The sequence below is a fragment of the Pelodiscus sinensis genome, unplaced genomic scaffold (assembly GCF_049634645.1).
Source record: "Pelodiscus sinensis isolate JC-2024 unplaced genomic scaffold, ASM4963464v1 ctg168, whole genome shotgun sequence".
Taxonomy (NCBI): Eukaryota; Metazoa; Chordata; order Testudines; family Trionychidae; genus Pelodiscus; species Pelodiscus sinensis.
Genome location: NW_027465949.1, coordinates 159,025 through 177,094, shown reverse-complemented (window position 1 = coordinate 177,094; position 18,070 = coordinate 159,025). Strand labels below are relative to the sequence as shown.

At 66.8% G+C, this 18,070-nt stretch overlaps 1 protein-coding gene across 3 annotated transcripts in view; it reads right to left on the bottom strand.

Moving 5' to 3' along the window:
- Window positions 1-2,145: 2,145 nt before the first annotated feature.
- The window catches only part of LOC102451881 (arf-GAP with GTPase, ANK repeat and PH domain-containing protein 3-like), a 119,436-nt gene continuing 103,511 nt past the window's right edge, over window positions 2,146-18,070 (bottom strand). The window contains exons 8-9 of one of the 3 annotated variants that reach the window (XM_075917264.1): window positions 7,868-8,023; window positions 2,146-2,691 (exon numbers count right to left, since the gene is read on the bottom strand). In XM_075917264.1, the coding sequence (XP_075773379.1) occupies window positions 2,413-2,691; window positions 7,868-8,023 (435 nt within the window). In that variant the 3' untranslated portion in view covers window positions 2,146-2,412. Of the gene's footprint in view, window positions 2,692-3,688; window positions 3,821-7,867; window positions 8,024-18,070 lie in introns of those variants that run through there. The other 2 variants (XM_075917265.1, XM_075917266.1) reach the window with 2 other exon arrangements.

Here is an 18,070-nt window from a genome sequence, read left to right as displayed (position 1 = left end):
CCTGGGGGCTGCCGGACGTGGCCTGGGGGCTGCCGGATGCGAGCGGGGGCTGCCGGACGCGAGCGGGGGCTGCCGGACGCCGAGCAGGGGCTGCCGGACGCCGAGCGGGGGCTGCCGGACGCCGAGCTGGGGGCTGCCGGACGCCGAGCTGGGGGCTGCCGGACGCGGCCTGGGGGCTGCCGGACGCAAGCGGGGGCTGCCGGACACGGCCTGGGGGCTGCCGGACGCCGAGCGGGGGCTGCTGGACGCGGCCTGGGGGCTGCCGGACACCAATCGGGGCCTGCCGGACGCCGAGCGGGGGCTGCCGGACGCGGCCTGGGGGCTGCCGGACGTGGCCTGGGGGCTGCCGGATGCGAGCGGGGGCTGCCGGACGCGAGCGGGGGCTGCCGGACGCCGAGCAGGGGCTGCCGGACGCCGAGCGGGGGCTGCCGGACGCCGAGCTGGGGGCTGCCGGACGCCGAGCTGGGGGCTGCCGGACGCGGCCTGGGGGCTGCCGGACGCAAGCGGGGGCTGCCGGACTCCGAGCTGGGGGCTGCCGGACGCCGAGCTGGGGGCTGCCGGACACGGCCTGGGGGCTGCCGGACGCCGAGCTGGGGGCTGCCGGATGTGGCCTGGGGGCTGCCGGACGCCGAGCGGGGGCTGCCGGACGCCGAGCTGGGGGCTGCCGGACGCCGAGCGGGGGCTGCCGGACGCCGAGCTGGGGGCTGCCGGACGCCGAGCGGGGGCTGCCGGACGCCGAGCTGGGGGCTGCCGGACGCCGAGCTGGGGGCTGCCGGACGCGGCCTGGGGGCTGCCGGACGCAAGCGGGGGCTGCCGGACTCCGAGCTGGGGGCTGCCGGACGCCGAGCTGGGGGCTGCCGGACACGGCCTGGGGGCTGCCGGACGCCGAGCTGGGGGCTGCCGGATGTGGCCTGGGGGCTGCCGGACGCCGAGCTGGGAGCTGCCGGACGTGGCCTGAGGGCTGCCGGACGTGGCCTGGGGGCTGCCGGACGCGAGCGGGGGCTGCCGGACGCCGAGCTGGGGGCTGCCGGATGCCGAGCTGGGGGCTGCCGGACGTGGCCTGGGGGCTGCCGGACGCCGAGCGGGGGCTGCCAGACGTGGCCTGGGGGCTGCCGGACGCGAGCGGGGGCTACCGGACGTGGCGTGGGGGCTGCCGGACGCCGAGCGGGGGCTGCCGGACGTGGCCTGGGGGCTGCCGGACGCCGAGCGGGGGCTGCCGGATGTGGCCTGGGGGCTGCCGGACGCCGAGCTGGGGGCTGCCGGACATGGCCTGGGGGCTGCCGGACGCCGAGCTGGGGGCTGCCGGACGTGGCCTGGGGGCTGCCGGACGCCGAGCTGGGGGCTGCCGGACGTGGCCTGGGGGCTGCCGGACGCGAGCGGGGGCTACCGGACGTGGCGTGGGGGCTGCCGGACGCCGAGCGGGGGCTGCCGGACGTGGCCTGGGGGCTGCCGGACGCCGAGCGGGGGCTGCCGGACGTGGCCTGGGGGCTGCCGGACGCCGAGCTGGGGGCTGCCGGACGTGGCCTGGGGGCTGCCGGACGCCGAGCTGGGGGCTGCCGGACGTGGCCTGGGGGCTGCCGGACGCCGAGCTGGGGGCTGCTGGACGTGGCCTGGGGGCTGCCGGACGTGGCCTGGGGGCTGCCGGACGCGAGCAGGGGCTGCCGGACGTGGCCTGGGGGCTGCCGGAGCGTGGCCTGGGGGCTGCCAGACGCGAGCGGGGGCTGCCGGACCTGGCCTGGGGGCTGCTGGACGTGGCCTGGGGGCTGCTGGACGTGGCCTGGGGGCTGCTGGACGCGAGCGGGGGCTGCCGGACGCGAGCGGGGGCTGCCGGACGTGGCCTGGGGGCTGCCGGACGTGGCCTGGGGGCTGCCGGACGCCGAGCGGGGGCTGCCGGACGTGGCCTGGTGGCTGCCGGACGCGAGCGGGGGCTGCCGGACCTGGCCTGGGGGCTGCTGGACGTGGCCTGGGGGCTGCTGGACGCGAGCGGGGGCTGCCGGACGCGAGCGGGGGCTGCCGGACGTGGCCTGGGGGCTGCCGGACGTGGCCTGGGGGCTGCCGGACGCGAGCGGGGGCTGCCGGACCTGGTCTGGGGGCTGCTGGACGTGGCCTGGGGGCTGCTGGACGCGAGCGGGGGCTGCCGGACGCGAGCGGGGGCTGCCGGACCTGGCCTGGGGGCTGCTGGACGTGGCCTGGGGGCTGCCGGACGCGAGCGGGGGCTGCCGGACGGGTCCATCTCACGCCCTGCTCTCCAGAGACCCCTCAAGGAACTAGCAGGAGCTGAGCTGCCAGCGCCCCTGGGCTCACTCCGGCCAGGCTCCTGCTCCTCACTGTGCTGGGAGCCGGGCGCTGGAGCCGCAGGCAGCCAGGAGTCGGAGCTGGCGGTGGCGCTCTGCTGCCCTCTGCTGGAAAGCGTCAGTACCTGCCTGAGAACCGCCCCCCGCACAGGCACACACACTGAACGCAGAGCTGGTGACAGAGACACTTGCATGGAAACACACAATGAGCCGGACACAGATGGGCACCTCCCTCTCCAAGGCCCTGGCCCCACCTCCCTGCAGCAGGGCCTGGCCGGGGGGCGGGGGGGGCAGGGAATCGAACCTGCTTAATGGGAATGGCCCGCCCGCTGCCGATACTGTCCGCCTTGCACTCCGGCACCTTCTTCTCCCGCTCCGGCTCCGCGCCCTTTCGAGACTGGAAGAGAAGAGACACAGGCGCGTTAGCCACGGGGCGGGCAGAGGGGACGGCAGCCCACGCCTCCCCCGGCCAGGGCAGGGTCTCCCGGCTCCAGCGCTGCCCCCCCACCGAGGGCACTGCCCCGGAGCCCCGCCCAGCGCCGGCCACACACAGGATGAGCATGGGATGGGGTGGAGCATGGACAGAAGCAGGAGAGGCCCAGGCAGCGAAAGGAACCCACACGCCTACTAATCCAACAGCTTTATTCCGTGAACACACTTGCACCATACACAGTAGCACGGGGCCTGGGCCGAGCCAGGGCCCTTACACGAGAACACGGACACGACTATCTATGCACAGCGAGTCGAGCGCAGCCGCGGCTGCTCCGGGAGGGCGGCAAAGGCCAAGAACTACACGAGGAATCTACAGTCTGTGGCGCAGAACTCGGGCACAGCGCCCAGGACAGGAAAACCCAAGTCACACACGCATGGAGCACAATCAACACACTCAGATCACAAGAGCAGCAGCCGGGTCTCCCCTCAGGCAGGGCGCGCCCCGGGCACGCCGGGCTGGGCAGGAGCGCCTGGCCCCGCCTGGGACCCGCTGCCCTCGCGACACAGAGGGACAGAGGGAGGAGCGACGTGGGGCGGCCCTGCCCCGCAGCGGAGGAGGAGCAGGAGGAGCAGGAGTCCATGCAGCTGCAGGAAAAGGCAGTAGGAAGCAAGGTGCTAGTGGCAGCAAAGCGTCCGTGGCCCGTCCATCTCCACTTGCTGCCGTCGCCCGGGTCCCGCTGGGTCGGCAGGTCTTCCCGTGCCCTCGGGGTTGTCCGCCTGGCATCTCCGGCCAGCGTCCGGCAGGCCCAGCATGTCCAGCAGGCCGTCTCCGCGCTTCCTAGACTTTACATGGGGGGGGTTTAAAGGGCTCCTGCGTGTCTCCGGGAGGGGGACCCATGCTGGCGGGCGGGCGGGCGGGCGAGCCTCTAATCTTAGATCAGTCCCAGTGCCCATCCCTTATCCGGCCCTGGAGAGGCAATGAAAAGTGAGAGAATTTGTACACAGGTGCCGTGCGCAACCACCCGGATCTTCTAATTGGGGAGGAGTTGGAAGGGCCGTTTGGTAGATGAAAAGTTGGACACAGTGGCACAGATCTGCAAACAGCGAAAGAATAAAGAGTTTGGCAAGTTAGAGTCAGAGCGCGGCCGCAAGGCTGCCAACGGCGGGGCAGGCAGCGGAGACAGACGCACAGGCTGGCCACTGGGCGCGGAGCCGGAGGCAGCAGCAGGCCAAGCTCGGGCACGCGCCCCAGGGCTAGGCTGGGACACGGCTGTCCCTGAGGGCGGGGGGCCGTCTCCGCCGGTGGCCAGATCCCCCCCTTCTGTCTGCACCTCGCTCCCAGGTCCGGAGGCCACCGGAGCCGAAACTCCAGGGAAACTGCAGCTCGGGACCGCAGCCCTCACAAGACAGGGCGCTCCGTGTCTCTCCCCAGGGCTAGAAGCCTAGGCAAAGCCCTGCGCACTTTGCCACTCCCCTCACCCCTGGGCGCAGGAAGGCGGGTGCGCTTGGCTGCACGAGCTGCCAAACTGCCCAGCCCAGCTGCGGAGGGAGCAAGCGCCTTCCAATACTGCTGCTGCCACCGCCCGATGGGAGTCGTGTGCACCAGCGCGACAGCCAGCGGGAGCCCCAAGCGAGCAGGAACCCCACCAAGACGACAAGCGAGCGCAACCCCAGACTGAGCGAGAGAGGGAAGCGAGCAGGAACCCCACAGAGAGGCCAAGCGAGCAGGAACCCGCTAGAGACAAGCGAGTGCGACCCCAGACTGAGCTAGAGAGGGAAGCGAGCAGGAACCCCACAGAGAAGCCAAGCGAGCAGGAACCCGCTAGAGACAAGCGAGCGCGACCCCAGACTGAGCTAGAGAGGGAAGCGAGCAGGAACCCCACAGAGAGGCAAGCCAGCGTGAGCCCCGACTGAGTGAGCATGAGTCCCACAGAGAGGCCAAGCGAGCAGGAACCCCCTAGAGACAAGCGAGCACGACCCCAGACTGAGCGAGAGAGGGAAGCGAGCAGGAACCCCACAGAGAGGCCAAGCGAGCAGGAACTCTGGAGAGACAACAAGCGAGCGTGACCCCAGACTGAGCAAGAGAGGGAAACGAGCAGGAACCCCACAGAGAGGCCAAGCGAGCAGAACCCCGGAGAGACAAGCGAGCACGACCCCAGACTGAGTGAGCAGGAACCCCACAGAGAGGCCAAGTGAGCAGAACCCCGTAGAGACAACAAGCAAGCACGACCCCAGACTAAGCAAGAGAGGGAAGCGAGCAGGAACGCCACAGAGGCCAAGTGAGCAGAACCCCGAAGAGACAACAAGCGAGCGCGACCACAAACTGAGAGGCAAGCGAGCAGGAGCCCCAGTTGATGGTGTCCATAGTGATGAAGTATGAGCCCCAGAATGACCCAGGCGAGAATGGACGGCACCACAAGCCGGACGTGCTCCAGCAGGAGTGAGAGGGGGAGCGTGACCATGAGCCAACGGCGAGTCCAGAACCAGGGAGCGTGCAAGAGCCGGTGCACACTGGTGCACAACAGCAAGTGTGAGCCTGAGCGAGAGGGAGCAGCAGCGCGGAGGGAGGGGGGCATGACCGTGCAGGGGACCCTGCAGGTCCTTGCTGACGGGGGGAATGTGGAGGTGCATGTGCAGGGGAGAGTTAGGGAGCACAGCAGGGCCTGGGAGCACTGGGGTGAGGGTCTTAGAAGGTGCACGTGCCAGAGAGGGTGAGCCAGGGAGGCGTCTGTGCAAACTGAGAGGGCGGATGAGGAGTGCTGGGCAGCAGTGGGCAGCTGTGCGCACTGATGTATGGAGGTGGGGGAGCAGTCGAGTGCGCGCACTGGGGTCCGGGGGTTGGTAAACAGGTGACGCGTAGGTGCCCTGGTGTACGGGTGTTGGGGAGCAGTGGGCAGCTGTGCGCACTGATGTATGGAGGTGGGGGAACAGTCGAGTGCGCGCACTGGGGTCCGGGGGTTGGTAAACAGCTGACACGTAGGTGCCCTGGTGTACGGGTGTTGGGGAGCAGTGGGTGGCTGTGCGCACTGATGTATGGAGGTGGGGGAACAGTCGAGTGCGCGCACTGGGGTCCGGGGGTTGGTAAACAGCTGACACGTAGGTGCCCTGGTGTACGGGTGTTGGGGAGCAGTGGGCAGCTGTGCGCACTGATGTATGGAGGTGGGGGAACAGTCGAGTGCGCGCACTGGGGTCCGGGGGTTGGTAAACAGCTGACACGTAGGTGCCCTGGTGTACGGGTGTTGGGGAGCAGTGGGTGGCTGTGCGCACTGATGTATGGAGGTGGGGGAACAGTCGAGTGCGCGCACTGGGGTCCGGGGGTTGGTAAACAGCTGACGCGTAGGTGCCCTGGTGTACGGGTGTTGGGGAGCAGTGGGTGGCTGTGCGCACTGATGTATGGAGGTGGGGGAGCAGTCGAGTGCGCGCACTGGGGTCCGGGGGTTGGTAAACAGCTGACACGTAGGTGCCCTGGTGTACGGGTGTTGGGGAGCAGTGGGTGGCTGTGCGCACTGATGTATGGAGGTGGGGGAGCAGTCGAGTGCGCGCACTGGGGTCCGGGGGTTGGTAAACAGCTGACACGTAGGTGCCCTGGTGTACGGGTGTTGGGGAGCAGTGGGTGGCTGTGCGCACTGATGTATGGAGGTGGGGGAGCAGTCGAGTACGCGCACTGGGGTCCGGGGGTTGGTAAACAGCTGACGCATAGGTGCCCTCATGTAAGGGTGTTGGGGAGCAGTGAGTATGTGTCAGGGAACCACAGGTGGGATGCACACACTGGTGTGTCCGGGTGTTGGGGAACAAGGGGGTTCCCAGCTAGCCTGTGTGTCAGAAGAGGGGGACGGAGGTTCTCCTGGGGCGTGTGGGGAACCGAGGAGGGGAGCGGCTGTGTGTGCACGGCGTGGGGGGTGAAATGCACTGAGACAGGATGCAAACACAACCAGCAGAAACAACAGCTGTAAATGTCCCTGCACTGACTCCAGGACGCCCCAGGCTGGGAGCACCTCAGTCCCTCCACTCCCTCCGCATGAGCCAGGGCCCCACCAAACTCCCTGCTGTCCGGCTAGAGGCACAGGGGTGCAAGGGGGCCCACGAGACCCTGCCCGGCCCATTCAGCCAGTGCAGACCCAGAGCCCCGCCCCGGGCAGGGGACAGAGCCCCAGCGAGAGCAACGGGAAAGGAGCTGAGAGCTGCACGCCCCACAGGCAGAGCCAGCCCTCCTCCACCCACGGGGAGGCCGCACACGCACACACACACGGGCATGTACAGGAAGGATTTGCACACAGAGAGAACACACACACACGGAGGAGGATACATGCACACAGGTAGGATTTGCACACAGAGAACACAGCCACACATGGAGGATGCGTACTCACACAGAGAACATGCACACACATGGAGGATGCATGCACACATGGGGAGGACTCACACACACACACACACACATGCAGGACCCGCGCACACGGGGAGGACTCACACATGGAGGACAGAAACTCACAGAAGACCCGCGCGCACACGGGGAAAACTCACACACGGAGGACAGACACGCAGAGAAGAGCTGGGTGCACACATGGAGGACTCACACACAGAGGACAGACGCAGAGAACCCATGCACACGGGGAGAACTCACACACGGAGGACAGACGCACAGAAGACACGGGGACACACGGGGAGGACTTACACATGGAGGATAGGCACACACAGAAGACATGGGGACACACGGGGAGGACTCACACGGGGAGGACTCACACACAGAGGACAGGCACGCAGAGAAGACACGGGGACACACAGGGAGGACTCACACACGGAGGACAGACACGCACAGAAGAGCCGCGTGCACACGGGGAGGACTCACACACAGAGGACAGGCCCGCAGAGAAGACACGGGGACACACAGGGAGGACTCACACATGGAGGACAGACACGCACAGAAGAGCCGCGTGCACACGGGGAGGACTCACACGGGGAGGACTCACACACAGAGGACAGGCCCGCAGAGAAGACACGGGGACACACAGGGAGGACTCACACATGGAGGACAGACACGCACAGAAGAGCCGCGTGCACACGGGGAGGACTCACACGGGGAGGACTCACACACAGAGGACAGGCCCGCAGAGAAGGGCCGCAGGCAGAGGGTTGGCGCCTACCGTGAAGATGTTGGAGCGCCGCTTGGACTGCTTGCGGATGGGGGTGGGCGTGTTGGAGGCAGCGATGGTCTCGATGCGCAGCTCCCGCTGGCTGGTGCTGGGGGTGGAGGGCACGGAGGAGGAGTAGTCGCTGAAGGCGCCGCTGCCGTTGGTGGCCTGCGAGAGAGCGAGAGCACGCGGTGAGCGGGGCGCGGTAGCAGGAGCATGGCTGGGCCCCACCCCCCTTGGCTGTGCCACGCTCAGTGGCCTCTGCCCCCGGTGTCCCAGGGCAGCCAGCTCTCCCAGGGACAGGGTGCAGCTCCGGACACCACAGCGGGGTCGGCTTCTCGGAGGAGAACGGGACTAGCCCGCAGGGTGCCTGGGGCCGTTGCCAGCACACACAGAGAACGTGCACGTGCGCACACAGTTCCTGTTCCAACACACGCCTGGGAGCGGCTCCCATCACACACACACAGAGGACACGCACGGACACACACCTGGGAGCGGCTCCCATCACACACACACACACACAGAGGACACACACGGACACACACCTGGGAGCGGCTCCCATCACACACACACACACAGAGGACACACACGGACATACACCTGGGAGCAGCTCCCATCACACACACACAGAGGACACACACGGACACACACCTGGGAGCGGCTCCCATCACACACACACAGAGGACACACACGGAGACACACCTGGGAGCGGCTCCCATCACACACACACACACACACACACACAGAGGACACGCAGGGACACACACCTGGGACCAGCTCCCATCACACACACACAGAGGGCACGCAGGGGCACACACCTCGGAGCAGCTCCCATCACACACACACACAGAGGACACACGGACACACACCTGGGACCAGCTCCCATCACACACACACACACACACACAGAGGACACACAGGGACACACACCTGGGAGCAGCTCCCATCACACACACACAGAGGACACAGGGGCACACACCTGGGAGCAGGTCCCATCACACACACACAGAGGACACGCAGGGACACACACCTGGGAGCAGCTCCCATCACACACACACACAGAGGACACACAGTGACACACACCTGGGAGCAGCTCCCATCACACACACACAGAGGACACGCAGGGGCACACACCTGGGAGCAGGTCCCATCACACACACACAGAGGACACGCAGGGGCACACACCTGGGACCGGCTCCCATCACACACACACACACACACACACACACACACACACACACACACACACACACAGAGGACACGCAGGGACACACACCTGGGAGCAGCTCCCATCACACACACAGAGGACACGCAGGGACACACACCTGGGAGCAGCTCCCATCACACACACACAGAGGACACGCAGGGACACACACCTGGGAGCAGCTCCCATCACACACACACAGAGGACACGCAGGGACACACACCTCGGAGCAGCTCCCATCACACACACAGAGGACACGCAGGGACACACACCTGGGAGCAGGTCCCATCACACACACACAGAGGACACGCAGGGACACACACCTGGGAGCAGCTCCCATCACACACACACAGAGGACACGCAGGGGCACACACCTGGGAGCAGCTCCCATCACACACACAGAGGACACGCAGGGACACACACCTGGGAGCAGCTCCCATCACACACACACAGAGGACACGCAGGGACACACACCTGGGAGCAGGTCCCATCACACACACAGAGGACACGCAGGGACACACACCTGGGAGCAGCTCCCATCACACACACACAGAGGACACGCAGGGACACACACCTGGGAGCAGGTCCCATCACACACACACAGAGGACACGCAGGGACACACACCTGGGAGCAGCTCCCATCACACACACACAGAGGACACGCAGGGGCACACACCTGGGAGCAGCTCCCATCACACACACACAGAGGACACGCAGGGGCACACACCTGGGAGCAGCTCCCATCACACACACACAGAGGACACGCAGGGACACACACCTGGGAGCAGGTCCCATCACACACACAGAGGACACACGGGCACACACCTGGGAGCAGCTCCCATCACACACACAGAGGACACGCAGGGACACACACCTGGGAGCAGGTCCCATCACACACACACAGAGGACACGCAGGGACACACACCTGGGAGCAGCTCCCATCACACACACACAGAGGACACGCAGGGGCACACACCTGGGAGCAGCTCCCATCACACACACACAGAGGACACGCAGGGGCACACACCTGGGAGCAGGTCCCATCACACACACACAGAGGACACACGGGCACACACCTGGGAGCAGCTCCCATCACACACACACAGAGGACACGCAGGGGCACACACCTGGGAGCAGCTCCCATCACACACACACAGAGGACACGCAGGGGCACACACCTGGGAGCAGGTCCCATCACACACACACAGAGGACACGCAGGGACACACACCTGGGAGCAGCTCCCATCACACACACACAGAGGACACGCAGGGGCACACACCTGGGAGCAGCTCCCATCACACACACACAGAGGACACACGGGCACACACCTGGGAGCAGCTCCCATCACACACACACAGAGGACACGCAGGGGCACACACCTGGGAGCAGGTCCCATCACACACACACAGAGGACACATGGGCACACACCTGGGAGCAGCTCCCATCACACACACAGAGGACACGCAGGGACACACACCTGGGAGCAGCTCCCATCACACACACACAGAGGACATGCAGGGGCACACACCTGGGAGCAGCTCCCATCACACACACACAGAGGACACGCAGGGGCACACACCTGGGAGCAGGTCCCATCACACACACACAGAGGACACGCAGGGACACACACCTGGGAGCAGCTCCCATCACACACACACAGAGGACACGCAGGGGCACACACCTGGGAGCAGCTCCCATCACACACACACAGAGGACACACGGGCACACACCTGGGAGCAGCTCCCATCACACACACACAGAGGACACGCAGGGGCACACACCTGGGAGCAGGTCCCATCACACACACACAGAGGACACATGGGCACACACCTGGGAGCAGCTCCCATCACACACACAGAGGACACGCAGGGACACACACCTGGGAGCAGGTCCCATCACACACACAGAGGACACGCAGGGACACACACCTGGGAGCAGCTCCCATCACACACACACAGAGGACATGCAGGGGCACACACCTGGGAGCAGCTCCCATCACACACACACACAGAGGACACGCAGGGGCACACACCTGGGAGCAGGTCCCATCACACACACACACACACACAGAGAGGACACACGGGCACACACCTGGGAGCAGCTCCCATCACACACACAAAGAGGACATGCAGGGGCACACACCTGGGAGCAGCTCCCATCACACACACACAGAGGACACGCAGGGGCACACACCTGGGAGCAGGTCCCATCACACACACACAGAGGACACGCAGGGACACACACCTGGGAGCAGCTCCCATCACACACACACAGAGGACACGCAGGGACACACACCTGGGAGCAGCTCCCATCACACACACACAGAGGACACGCAGGGGCACACACCTGGGAGCAGCTCCCATCACACACACACAGAGGACACGCAGGGACACATACCTGGGAGCAGCTCCCATCACACACACACAGAGGACACGCAGGGGCACACACCTGGGAGCAGCTCCCATCACACACACACAGAGGACACGCAGGGGCACACACCTGGGAGCAGCTCCCATCACACACACACAGAGGACACGCAGGGACACACACCTGGGAGCAGCTCCCATCACACACACACAGAGGACACGCAGGGGCACACACCTGGGAGCAGCTCCCATCACACACACACAGAGGACACACGGGCACACACCTGGGAGCAGCTCCCATCACACACACACAGAGGACACGCAGGGGCACACACCTGGGAGCAGCTCCCATCACACACACACAGAGGACACGCAGGGACACACACCTGGGAGCAGCTCCCATCACACACACACAGAGGACACACGGACACACACCTGGGAGCAGCTCCCATCACACACACACAGAGGACACGCAGGGACACACACCTGGGAGCAGCTCCCATCACACACACACAGAGGACACACGGACACACACCTGGGAGCAGCTCCCATCACACACCCGCAGGGGGGACACGGCCCCACCATACACCCTGCTCCAGGAGCCGTGGACAGGAAGGGCCTGAGCCCCCCCGGAGTGGGGCTCCTTTCGTTTCCTGTCACCCCCACCTCCCAGGCGCAGCTGTGCCCGCTGGAGCTGAGGAGCATCCCTGCCACGGCTGTGGAGGTGGCTCCGATTATGGCGCTGCAGGCGGGTCGGGTGTTTCCTGCCCGCCCGGCTGCCCGCAGGGGAACGCTCCGCCTTCCGCCCCTCTCTTCGGCTGGGGGCCAGCGGCTCCTCCACGCAGGGGGTCTGCTGGTGGCTTGCTCCGCCCGCCTTCCCCTGTCCACGTTGCTTTCCTGACCGTTCGCTTTTGGTGCCGTGTTTCCGTGGGCACCGGGCTCTGCCGGGGCAGGTGAGGTCCGGCACGTTCGGCCCAGCAGGGGTAGGGCATGAGGGTGACACTGGCGTCTTCCCACTTGGCACTCAGGATCTTCGGGGGCGCTGCTGACGGGTCCCCCAGGGCTCCCTGCCCTAGAGGAGCAGAGGCTTGGATCCCAACTGCTCAGCTTTCCAGTTCCATGCCATCCAGTGGCAGGCAGTTCCCCAGGCCAGGCGCACGCTCGCTGGGTAAACCACTCCTGACTGCACAGCAGCGGATCCCCTGCAGTGCCCCCTGGAGTTGGGCCTGCATGCTGCAGCCACCAGCACCCCACCCGTCGCCTGGGGGACGCAGCTGGCACCCCCGCGCTGAGCCAGGGCAAGGGCCCGTCCCCGGTCTCCCAGCTACAGAGGACATGCGGGCCGGGGGCACGAGCAGGGAGCCAGACGGGCACGGCAGCTGTGAGGCGCACACTGCACTCCCTCCGGGACCCCGTCGGCTGGCTCCTAGGCACCCGAGTCCCACCGGGGGACCCGGCTACTGCAGGGCAGGCACCCGGCAGCCTGCTCGCCCAGACGGCTCTGCCCTGCAGGGCCCCCAGCCAGGGCCCCAGAGCCACCCAGGAACCAGGCGGCCTGCCTGGCTGTGGCCGAGAAGGCCGGGGCAGGGCCCTGGCTGCCCCCGCCCATGGAGCACCCCGGAGGGGAGAGAGGCGTCGGGCCCGCAGCCCACCCAGCCCCGGGCGGCAAAGGGAACAGCCCAGCAGGCCGTGAGCCTCTGGCTGTGGGATGCAGCCCTGGGGTGGGCAGGCGAGACTCTAAGCGCAGCACGTCCGTGGGGCGGGGACGTGGACAAGACCCAGGCCGGCCCCAGTACCCCGGCAGGCAACCCCCCCCGCAGCAGGGTCCTTGCACTGGAGGGGCAGCCGGGGCATAAGTGGAGCAGGATCCTTTGGTCAAGCCCCGTGCGGAGATCCCTGGACCGGCTGCAGGGCTCTGGCGGCTCGGCCCCTGCTCACAGGCACGGAGAGTGAGCCCTGTGTAAGGGGGCTGGGGGGCACAGGGAGCACTGGGGTGTCTGAGGGGAGGTGGGGGATGGGTTATAACCTCTCCCCTGTGTGAGGGGGGCTGGGGGGCACAGGGAGCACTGGGGTGTGTGAGGGGAGGTGGGGGATGGGTTATAACCTCTCCCCTGTGTAAGGGGGGCTGGGGGGCACAGGGAGCACTGGGGTGTCTGAGGGGAGGTGGGGGATGGGTTATAACCTCTCCCCTGTGTAAGGGGGACTGGGGGGCACAGGGAGCACTGGGGTGTCTGAGGGGAGGTGGGGGATGGGTTATAACCTCTCCTCTGTGTAAGGGGGGCTGGGGGGCACAGGGAGCACTGGGGTGTCTGAGGGGAGGTGGGGGATGGGTTATAACCTCTCCCCTGTGTAAGGGGGGCTGGGGGGCACAGGGAGCACTGGGGTGTGTGAGGGGAGGTGGGGGATGGGTTATAACCTCTCCCCTGTGTAAGGGGGGCTGGGGGGCACAGGGAGCACTGGGGTGTGTGAGGGGAGGTTGGGGGATGGGTTATAACCTTTCCCCTGTGTGGGGGGGGACTTGGGGGCACAGGGAGCACTGGGGTGTCTGAGGGGAGGTGGGGGATGGGTTATAACCTCTCCCCTGTGTAAGTCGGGGCTGGGGGGGCACAGGGAGCACTGGGGTGTGTGAGGGGAGGTTGGGGGATGGGTTATAACCTTTCCCCTGTGTGGGGGGGGACTTGGGGGCACAGGGAGCACTGGGGTGTCTGAGGGGAGGTGGGGGATGGGTTATAACCTTTCCCCTGTGTGTGGGGGGGCTGGGGGACACCAGGGACACTGGGGTGTCCGAAGGGAGGTGGGGGATGGGTTATAACCTTTCCCCTGTGTGGGGGGGGACTGGGGGGCACAGGGAGCACTGGGGTGTCTGAGGGGAGGTGGGGGATGGGTTATAACCTTTCCCCTGTGTGGGGGGGGACTTGGGGGCACAGGGAGCACTGGGGTGTCTGAGGGGAGGTGGGGGATGGGTTATAACCTTTCCCCTGTGTGTGGGGGGGCTGGGGGACACCAGGGACACTGGGGTGTGTGAGGGGAGGTGGGGGATGGGTTATAACCTTTCCCCTGTGTGGGGGGGGACTGGGGGGCACAGGGAGCACTGGGGTGTCTGAGGGGAGGTGGGGGATGGGTTATAACCTCTCCCCTGTTTAAGGGGGGGGACTGGGGGGCACAGGGAGCACTGGGGTGTCTGAGGGGAGGTGGGGGATGGGTTATAACCTTACCTCTGTGTGGGGGGGGAACTGGGGGGCACAGGGCGTGCTGGGGCGTTGAAGGGATTTGCTGGGGGCTCCTTGCTGGCCGGAGGGCAGCTGAGGGGTCGGTGGGGCTGGTTCGGTGCCTGTTGGGGCGGACCCTGCTGGGCTGAGAGTCGCCCTGGCTCTGCGCCGTTCGCCCTGCTCCGACCCTGTGAGCAGCGCCCTGTACCGGGGTGAGCGGGCCCCTCCCCAGACTGCCCCTCGCTTCCCGCCGTGGCTGCTTCTTTCAGCTGAGGGACTGGACCCCAGGACTCTCTCTGGGCTCTCTCTGGGGCTGGCCGCTCTCAGGACCCCAGGCCTTCTCCCGGAGCCAGATCCTGTTCGCGCGGCTGCAGGTGTGAGCCCGGCCCAGCCAGCTCAGCCATGTCCTCCATGTGCCCTCGGGGACAGCCCCTGGGTGCTGAGCTCTAAGGCTTGGCGCTGCCTGGCGCAAGCCCCCAGCCTCAGTCCCAGACGCCTGTCTGTCAGCGCAGACCCCAGACCCCTGCAGGGAGCCCCCCAGCAGCCGCTTGTGGCCCGGCCTCCTCTGGCCCAAGAGGAACAACCACGCTTCCAGCAGCGCCCACGCTGGCCCAGGTGGCCCGTGGCTGTCGGCCTCCGTCGCTGGGTCCCTGCCCGTCACTTCAGCAGCCCTCAGAGCTTCCTGGCGTCTGCAGAGGCCTGGGCGGGGCCGGTCTCCTGGGTGATAGGCGTGAACCCCCCTCCCAGTGGGGAGCACCCAAAGCGGGGCACCCCCAGCCCTGAGCCAGGCCGGTCTCCTGGGCGATAGGCGTGAACCCCCCTCCCAGTGGGGAGCACCCAAAGCGGGGCACCCCCAGCCCTGAGCCAGGCCGGTCTCCTGGGCGATAGGCGTGAACCCCCCTCCCAGTGGGGAGCACCCAAAGCGGGGCACCCCCAGCCCTGAGCCAGGCCGGTCTCCTGGGCGATAGGCGTGAACCCCCCTCCCAGTGGGGAGCACCCAAAGCGGGGCACCCCCAGCCCTGAGCCAGGCCGGTCTCCTGGGCGATAGGCGTGAACCCCCCTCCCAGTGGGGAGCACCCAAAGCGGGGCACCCCCAGCCCTGAGCCAGGCCGGTCTCCTGGGCGATAGGCGTGAACCCCCCTCCCAGTGGGGAGCACCCAAAGCGGGGCACCCCCAGCCCTGAGCCAGGCCGGTCTCCTGGGTGATAGGCGTGAACCCCCCTCCCAGTGGGGAGCACCCAAAGCGGGGCACCCCCAGCCCTGAGCCAGGCCGGTCTCCTGGGTGATAGGCGTGAACCCCCCTCCCAGTGGGGAGCACCCAAAGCGGGGCACCCCCAGCCCTGAGCCAGGCCGGTCTCCTGGGTGATAGGCGTGAACCCCCCTCCCAGTGGGGAGCACCCAAAGCGGGGCACCCCGAGCCCACAGTATCCCAGCCCCTGCGCTCTGCCCCGGCTGCGCCCTGCTACACGGGCCGGACCCCTGCCGCCAGCGGCCCACAGCACGCCGCCGGGGCAGGGTCGCTGGGGGGAGGGCGGGGCCACTGCAGGGAGGCTGGGGGTGCTGGGGGGAGGGCGGGGAGGTCACTGAGGGGGCGGGGCGCACTCTGTCTGGGTCTCACTCGGAGGCCCAGGTCTAAAGCGTTTCCCGCAGGCCAGACCGGCTGGGACTTTTCCCCTCCCTGTGCGGTGAGCGGTGCCGTCGCTTGTGGGGGTCTCAGGGCCGCTGCCCTGCCAGGCCCTGCCGTGGCGCCTCCGTGGCTGCGGTGGCCTGAGGCGGTGCTGCAGGAGATGGGCTGGTGCCAGGCGTGGGGGCGAGGCGGGTGATCTCGTGGCACCATCGGGCACCAGGTGCCAGAGGAAACTCACCCGGGGTGCAGGCAGTCGCTTCCGGCAGCCGAGTCCGTTACCTGCTCCTCAGGCCGCCTCTAACCCTCCTTCTGCCTCGCGCCTCTGCAGAAGCCAGGCCCCCCGAGAGGCCGCGCTGGGCCCCCGCAGACGCCTCCTCGTCTGCAGGCTGCTGCCTCCGGCCAGCACCCAGCCCTCCGCTCCGCCTCGAGGGCAGCCATCTCCCAGCATCCTCTCTGCCTCCTCCTGCGCACCAGTCCCTGCCACTCCGGGACCTTCCACTGCCTGCGTCCATCTCTCCGGAGATTCGCTCTTCAGCTTCCCTCGGAGGCTCCGCGTGCGCCGCAGCCGCAGCCACAGCCGCGCCCGGCCGAGCCTAGGGCACCAGCTACGTGCCGTGGCAGTCGGTAGCGTCCACGCCCCCAGGTCTCTCTCATGGGCCGAGTCCCGAGAGCGCAACGTCCTTGCTTCCAACGGCAGCGTCCACCGGGCCTGGAATCCCGCTTCCCAGAGCCGAGCGCGCTCCCTGGGTTCAGGGGCTAGACATGGCCCCGGCCAGGGCTGTGACGCCTGTGACAGCTTAGCCCTCGCCGCCTCTCCGCCTCCTCTCGCCCTCCCGCCGCCTCTCCGCCTCCTCATAGACTCATAGACTCATAGACTTTAAGGTCAGAAGGGACCATTATGATCATCTAGTCTGACCCCCTGCACAGCGCAGGCCACAGAATCTCACCCACCCCTCCTAGAATAATCCTCTCACCTATATCTCAGATATTGAAGCCTTCAAATACTTTGAAGGCCCCAACATGCAGAGAATCCTCCAGCTGTGACCTGTGCCCCATGCTACAGAGGAAGGCGAAAAACCTCCAGGGCCTCTGCCAATCTACCCTGGAGGAAAATTCCTTCCTGACCCCAAATATGGCGATCAGCTAAACCCTGAGCATGTGGGCAAGACTCACCAGCCAGACACCCAGAAAGTTCTCTATAGTAACTCCTATCATCCCTCCATTGACCTATTTCCAACTGATAATGAATGGTCAATTAATTACCAAGATCCTGTTATTTCATCCAACCATCCCCTTATCATAGAATCATAGAACTGGAAGAGACCTCAGAAGGTCGTCAAGTCCAGCCCTCCGCTCTAGGCAGGACCAATCCCAACTAAATCAACCCGGCCAGAGCTTTGTCAAGCCAAGACTTAAACACCTCTAGGGATGGAGACTCCACTACTTCCCTAGGGAACCCATTCCAGTGCTTCACTACCCTCCGAGTGAAATAGTTTTTCCTAATATCCAACCTGGACCTCTCCCACCGCAACTTGAGACCATTACTCCTTGTTCTGCCATCCTCTCGCCCTCCCGCCGCCTCTCCACCTCTTCTCAGCCCTCCAGCCACCTCTCTGCCGCCTCTCTGCCCTCCCACCGCCTCTCTGCCCTCTCGCCGCATCCCCTCCACCCTCCCGCCACCTCTCCGCCTCCTCTCCGCCCTCCTGCCGCCTCTCCGCCGCCTCTCCTCCCTCCCCGCCTCCTCTCCGCCCTCCCGCCACCTCTCCTCCCTCCCCGCCTCCTCTCCGCCCTCCTGCCGCCTCTCCGCCC